Below are 7,500 nucleotides of genomic sequence, written 5' to 3' on the forward strand. Positions count from 1 at the left end.
CTGGACGGGCGGCGGGGCAAGACAGACCATTCCCTCAGCCCGTCATTAAAGCTTATCAGCCCGGCATCTCAAGCTGGGGAAAGGGCTTTACGGGCTGGCCGCGAGATGAGCCGCTCCTCACCGCACCCCCTCCCACCTCTTGCCGCCTTTGAACCTGCTGCTTGCTATGCCGCCGCGGACATGGTGTGTTTAAGGATTGAATAAGAAGAGGGCCATTCCAGGCTCTGCTGCACCAATTTGCTCCCACGTAAAAACACCATAAAAAATAATGCTCTTTTTTTCTCTTTCTTTCATTCTTTCTCTCTTCCTCTCCCTTGCTTTCTTTTTTTCTTTTTTTTAGGCTCTTGTCGATCACCGTTTCCGCACCAGGATAGTGTTAGTTATTTGTGTGCGTGTGTGTGTGTGTGTGTGTGTGTGTGTGTGTGTGTGTGTGTGTGTATTGGTGTTTTCTGTGTTGAATGAACGTTATGGCTCCAATGACCCTCAGGGCTTGATAAAGATGCCGCCTGCGATCTCTCTGTCTCTGTCTGTCTGTCCGAGCGTCTGTCTGTCTGTCTGATACTCTCTCTCTCTCATTTAATCTCCACCGTCTGTCCGTCCATCTCGACGCACCCTTCATCTCACCTCCTTCGCATTCCTCCTCTGCTCCTTCCTCACTTCCTTCGGGTCGCCGCATGGGGCCCGCGCGAGCAAGGCGTCCTGGAAGCAACAATAAGCACAAACTCTCTGTATTCGTGGGTCCGACCGAGGTAACAAGAGTACATCGCCATGAGGGATGAGATCAGCCTCGGGGCAAACCCATGCAATCACACACACACACACACACACACACACACACACACACACACGCACACACACGATTTCTTTTCTTTCAAAGTTTGTTATATATAAGAGAACTGAGCCAGGAGGAGGCCAAAGTATCAGCAGATTACGCAACACTTTTCTCGTGCAAAGGGAATCAAGATTTCTCCGCGGCAGCCAACACCCCGTCACAGTTCACTGGCCTCACCCGCCCGGCACGCTGTTCCTTCGGTCTTATTTACCTCTACAGACGAGGCTTTCACGAGGTCTCCGAATCACCTATAATCGGCAAGGGTCCGATCCGAGCCTTTTCGTAGCGGGATCAGATAGCTAGCGCCCTCAGCAGCTACGGCGCGGAGCAGGGTGATAACAGCGCCGATACAGTACGAGCGAGTCAGTGAAAGCGAGCCTCAAAGAGCTGCTCCCAAAGGGCTTCTCGGTGAAGAGCTGGGCCAGGCCCCTGGGAGTGTGTGTGTGTGTGTGTGTGTGTGTGTGTGGAGCACTGTGCAGGCTGTAGGGTTGGCGCAGACTGTGACTGGAGGGTGGGCGGTATGGGCGTGACGGGCGTGAGGCTGGGCTGCGGTCGACGGTTTGGGCGGCCCAGCAGCGTCACGTTGTGTTTCAGGTAACGCTGGAAGTCACGCCGCCCACCACGAGTCGACAGTGGTGTGCGTCGGGAGGCAGCGCGGGGAGTCGGCAACAGCGTCAGTCCTGCCGGCGGTCGGGGGCGGGGTGCCACTCGTGCTCAGTGCCGCTGGTCCGCCCGCGCGGTGCCATATCTGGTTCTGGTTGCCATGACTACCGGATGGTGGGCCGCCAGGCGACACTTGATTCCCGCCCCGGGCGGTCACGTGGGATGACGTCAGGCATCAAGAGCCAATGGGTGGCGGCGAAGGGGGGCGGAGGGCGCGGGGGGCGGGTCCCCAGGCCCAGGCGGCCTGCTCATTGGTCCGCGCGGCTCCCACCAGCCACACTCAATTATCCCAGCTGAATCGCCCAACACCGACTGGAAACCGTGATTTAGCGGGAAAGATATTCAAATAAGGACGACACAGTTGGTCAAGCTTGACTAGTGCTAACACCGGGCGGCGCGGTGCTGAGGCAGGGCAGCCAGCGTGACGGCCAGTGTCCGCGTGTGTACCTCGTTACCCGCCTCCCGCCCCTCTCTACCCGTGCAGTGTCGTGCCCACGCCGCCCTCAGTACCGTGGATAATACCCGCCGTCGGGGACGTTACCAGTGACGCGGGAAACAGTGCCAGTGCCCCCGCCCCTAGTGCCTAGCTGACCTTAACCATCGCTGTCGCGGTGGAGTCTCCAGGACCTTCGTGGTCACCCCCCGCCGCGCCTCCGTCAGCAGCCCTTGTGGCTCTGCCCGCCCCGGGGGATCATCTCTGCACCGCCAAGCTGGATCACTCCAACTTCGGCCTCTTCGGGCTCCGGCCCGCCTCGGCCGCCATGGACCTCACCACCGCCTACCGCTACAACCAAAACATGATGGAGTATTATACTTGTAAGAGTAAGTCTTGTTATTGGGCGGGTGGGCGGGAGGGTGGGCCACAGAAACACCGGGGCCTCACTGGGCAGTGCGGGCGGGTGGCCGGCGCAGCGGCGGCGGCCACGAAAAGTGGTCTACTTTGTGAAATATATTTTGTTATGTGATGAGCTTTGAAGCCTTCACATAAAAATATAGCAGTGGGCATAAATCGCATATTTTCCACACGTCGCGGCGGGAGAATGTATTAAATGTGGTGGGGCCGAGGCCTGCCCGCCGCCGACCGCCGCCCGGCCTGCCCAGGTGTTCAGACGCAGGTGACAACACTCAAACATAGCGCCACCTAAAACCTTAGTATTACTGTATCTGCTGTACTCCACATTTTTACATATCCTTCGTGCTATTAAGTGAACACTCCATGACAGTGAGATAAGAGGAAAGGAAAGACGAGACGCCCGGCGGAGGCAGCGTGCCAGCACCGCCGCCGCCGGGCGCGCCGCACCCCCCGTTACCGCCGACATTGTGTTAATAATGATTATACTAAATACTGATACAAGATGTTGGTGGATATTCATGACTAAAATATACAAATACATCGTCACGCAAAGAAGATAAAAATATACATATGTTTCCGAAAAAAATAAATAAATGGAAAGCAAAATACTGCAGGTGCTCGCCAGGCTGGCCACGCTCATGCATATTTGTACGCTGCATTTTTTCGTGTATCTATTATTTTTATATTTTATTTTATTTTAGAGTGTAAGGGAACGGTGGCACGAGGCAGCCGTCTGTCCAGCACACACGACCGAGTGTGCGTTCGGTGCGTGTTTTTATATAACACTTGTCACTTAGTTCACCTGAAAGTGTGTGTGTGTGTGTGTGTGTGTGTGTGTGTGTGTGTGTGTGTGTGTGTGTGTGTGTGTGTGTGTGTGTGTGTGTGTGTGTGTGTTAATTAAAGGTAGGCGAGATGAAAGATGTGTAGCTGTGCTTAACTTCTGTTTTTTTGTGTGTGTGTGTGTGTGTGTGTGTGTGTGTGTGTGTGTGTGTGTGTGTCAGTGTGCTTTACATGCCTAGTTTATTTTGTATGTTTGTGTTTTTCTGCCTGTCTCTTTGGCTGTTTTATATGTATGTGTATGTCTGTCTAGTGGTCGGTCAGTAGGATTGTTCGGGTATATAAAAAATTATCAATACACCCAAACCTACGCCTCCATGGTACATACCTGTCGGAGGGCGGACGTAGATGCCCAGGTACCATCGCGGACAACCTGATATACAAAGAGAAAGAGAAAATAATCACAGAACATGGCGGGAGTACTTTTAAAATCATGAATAAGATACTAAACACTAAACTTTATGAATTACATCTGCATCGCGTTGCATATTTACAGTCTCGTGGAAAAGTGGACAAACTAAAAGTCTAGAAAAAACACTACATCAAACACACACCAACATAAAGCATCTCCTAAACGAATAAATAATAACGTTTTCATAAACTTAACGATAAAGCCGAATTTCTAAACACAACATAATATCCCTCCAGCGATCACTTTTTTTCATCCTCACTAAACGGACTGAGAACCCAAAGCTAAACATGAATGGAGTTTTATTACCGTCTTCATAAACTTAACGATTCAGCCCTATCCTAAACACAACACTACATCCCCCTGGACATCACTCGTTTCATCTTAACTAAATAGACTAAGTAAGAACCCAAAATTAAGCAGGTATGTAAGATTATGAACGTCCCACTATTAAAAAGCCCCATTTTCATATACGACATCCCACTCAGACATCACTCTTTTCATCTTTATTAAAAAACGGGCTAAGTATAAAACCTCAAAACCCAAAACTAAACATGTCTAAAAGGATATACGTATGAAAGATTACTAACGCGACTTATCCCTATTCTAAACACAACACAACCTCCATTAGACATCACTCTTCTCTATTTCAATAAACGGACTAAGTATATCATCCTGAAACCCAAAACTAAACAGGTATGAAGGACTGACTATTATAGGCGTCTTCATAAACTTAACGATTTTTCCCTATTCTAAACACAACACAACCTCCCCTAGACATCACTCTTCTCAATTTCAATAAACGGACTAAGTATATCATCCTGAAACCCAAAACTAAACAGGTATGAAGGACTGAGCATTATAGGCGTCTTCATAAACTTGACGATTTTTCCCTATATTCTAAACACAACACAACCTCCATTTGACATCACTATTCTCTATTTCAATAAACGAACTATGTATATCATCCTGAAACCCAAAAGTAAACAGGTATGAAGGACTGAGCATTATAGGCGTCTTCACAAACTTAAACGATTTTTCCCTATTCTAAACACAACACAACCTCCATTAGACATCACTCTTCTCATCTTCAATAAACGGACTAAGTATCTCATCCTGAAACCCAAAACTAAACAGGTATGAAGGACTGACTATTATAGGCGTCTTCATAAACTTAACAATTTTTCCCTACTCTAAACACAACACAACCTCCATTAGACATCACTCTTCTCAATTTCAATAAATGAACTAAGTATTAGATCCTGAAACCCAAAATTATACAGGTATGAAGGACTGAGCATTATAGACGTCTTCATAAACTTAACAATTTTTCCCTACTCTAAACACAACACAACCTCCATTAGACATCACTCTTCTCATCTTCAATAAACGGACTAAGTATCTCATCCTGAAACCCAAAACTAAACAGGTATGAAGGACTGAGTATTATAGGCGTCTTCACAAACTTAAACGATTTTTCCGTATTCTAAACACAACACAACCTCCATTAGACATCACTCTTCTCATCCTCACTAAACGGACTAAGTACAAGATCCCGAAACCCAAAACTAAACAGGTCTGGCGGTCTATATCTGCTCCGATAAGTCAGAGTCCCCAGCTATGAGTCAAAGCCAGAGCTGCTCCCCCACCCAGGCAGCGTGGTGAACCTTCCTAAAGCGCCTGTGCCCGTCATTGTGCCTCCGTTCACGTCCCTCGTTGCTATTCGCGTCATGGGTGCCAGATGCTGTGATCGCGGTCGGTTATGATGTTGAGAGTGACCATCGGCGAGGCCAAGTCCTGGTGCATGCGAGGCGGGGGTGGTGGTCGTGGTGGTGGTGATGATGGTTGTTGTTTTTGTCTTAGTGGTGGCGGTGGTACTGGTGGTGTAGAAATTGTTTTATTTTTAGGTGTACATATTTGTTAGTCAGTGTGTATCTCTACTACTACCGTTGCTGTTATTACTAAAACCGCAACAACACCTACTACTACTACAACAACAGTCACAACTACTGCAACCATTACTATACTTTTAATAATAACAATAACAATGATAAGAGTACTGAAAAAGATGTACAGGTAAATCAGCGTTATGCTTCACAAATCTGCCTCGACGAACACCTCGGCCGCGCCTCCTCCCGCCTGGCTTGTTAATGGGGAACTAATTGTTTGTCGCGTGTTGAGATGGCGGGAGAAGAAGAACCGCCGAGAGAGAGAGAGAGAGAGAGAGAGAGACATATATACTATCAACTCCATGAACCTTCGACTGTTTCTTTTTTCCTTCTTGTTTTCACTCGGTTTGCCTTTCAGTTGTTCCGTCTCTCGCTCGCCCTATTTTTGGCTCGTTACCCCGTGCGTGTTCTCGTGGCCGCGTGATGCTGGGGCTCCTCTGTTCTTCGATACGCCGGCAATAACTCGACTTAATTGTTTTAGCCAAGACAAGGATGCCGTCCACCACATATTTACGACGGCTGGATGCAACGCTGTAATAAATTTAACCTTGCACCCCCTACCTCCTCCTCCTCCTCCTCCTCCGCCTCCTCCGCCTCCTTCCTCTCCCACTCCGCCTCCTATATCCCCTTCCTTCTTCACCTTCTCCTCCCCCTCCTTATTCTTCTCCACCACCACCCATCCTCCTTTACCTCTCGCTGCCTCCCACCACCATCCTCTCCACTGGCTTTTCTCCTCCCCTTCATCACTGCCTCCCCGTCCCTCCTCCGTCCCTCTGTCCTTCCTCTTTCCTCCTAGTGAGTAATTTATATTCTGCGCCACCACATACCGGACTCTTGTAAAAATCCAATGGTAATCGTATCTACAATTTTTCAAGCTTTGTTTTACACTTGGACCGAAGCAAAATTCCCGAGAGAGAGGAACCAGTCGCTTACGGAGAGGCTCACTAGAATCTGGTTATCCCTTTGCCGAGGGAGGGAGAACAACACGCCGGCTCGCCCTCCCTTCCGATGCCTTTCCGAGCTCCCTTTCCACTCCCCCTGAACCCGTCCATCCTCCAGGCTCTTCCCGCCCCAGGAGTGCGTGGGGCCCGAGCAGGGTGGCCAGCAGGTAGATGGACTAATTGGTATTAACGTTAATTGGTCCTTCCACCGATAAAGTTGTTACCTCATTACGACATTCTTCAGTCGAGTGCTGGCTTGCGTCCGGCACACTAGCTGGTGACTGCCGCCCCGCCCGCCGCCTGCCTGCCTGCCCGCTGCCTGCCTGTGCCTCTGCCTGCATGTGCCTGCCCGCCCGCCTGCCACCCCGCCCCGCCGCTCCCCGTCACATGTTCATCCGGAGACTTGTAACCCGAGTCTCGCGTCCCCATTCCGTGTGACTGGCGGGCCATCACTAAGGTTTTCACGTTCAGTTCGTAAATACCCGTGAATATTATAATAACAGTGCCAGGCTCGATACCTAATGCCTGCCGCGTTCACAGTGCTCTATTGATACCATCGTCGTCCACCTGAATATCGGCGTTATATTTGCATCACACTTAACAAGCATGATTAAAGTAATAGTATTTTTAGACCCGTCGTTGTTACAGGCACAGAAACCAGCCCATTAATATTGAATTCGTACACGTGAGGGGAACAATTATCTTGCGTGTGGCGAAAGCAATTATAAATAGCCATAATATCCACCTCCCTGGCAATCACTGTGTTCAGAGGTGTATAAGCACTTCGTCTTTTCCTCCCCACATTTGTAAAAGAATATATGAAAAAGTCCAAAGACCACCCAGCTTTCGGTAAGGCTCTTGAAAGTTTTCGGTACATTTTCCAATTTACGCGACGGCCAGTGGCGGGCGGCGGGCGGCGGCCAGCCTGAGTGGGCTGCGGCGCTCGTTGTGGAGCCTGACGGAGGGAAAGGCCCAGGAAACCGCAATTATAAAAACAGAGGAAATATATATACGAG

At 49.5% G+C, this 7,500-nt stretch overlaps 1 protein-coding gene and 1 long non-coding RNA gene across 13 annotated transcripts in view; one reads left to right on the forward strand and one right to left on the reverse strand.

The window, feature by feature from the left end:
• Positions 1-7,500, reverse strand: part of LOC127006316 (uncharacterized) — a 286,097-nt gene that overhangs the window by 187,743 nt on the left and 90,854 nt on the right. Inside the window, exon 3 of the long non-coding RNA XR_007759468.1 lies at positions 3,514-3,558. This is a non-coding gene — a long non-coding RNA (uncharacterized LOC127006316). The remainder of the gene's footprint in view (positions 1-3,513; positions 3,559-7,500) is intronic.
• Positions 1-7,500, forward strand: part of LOC127006282 (paired box protein Pax-5-like) — a 191,659-nt gene that overhangs the window by 101,892 nt on the left and 82,267 nt on the right. Inside the window, exon 1 of one of the 12 annotated variants that reach the window (XM_050876048.1) lies at positions 794-2,311. The exons of the other annotated variants lie outside the window; for them this stretch is intronic. Within the exon in view, the coding sequence (XP_050732005.1) occupies positions 2,257-2,311 (55 nt within the window). The 5' untranslated portion in view covers positions 794-2,256. Of the gene's footprint in view, positions 1-793; positions 2,312-7,500 lie in introns of those variants that run through there. 12 annotated transcript variants of the gene reach the window in all.

The sequence above is a fragment of the Eriocheir sinensis genome, chromosome 3 (assembly GCF_024679095.1).
Source record: "Eriocheir sinensis breed Jianghai 21 chromosome 3, ASM2467909v1, whole genome shotgun sequence".
Classification (NCBI taxonomy): domain Eukaryota; kingdom Metazoa; phylum Arthropoda; class Malacostraca; order Decapoda; family Varunidae; genus Eriocheir; species Eriocheir sinensis.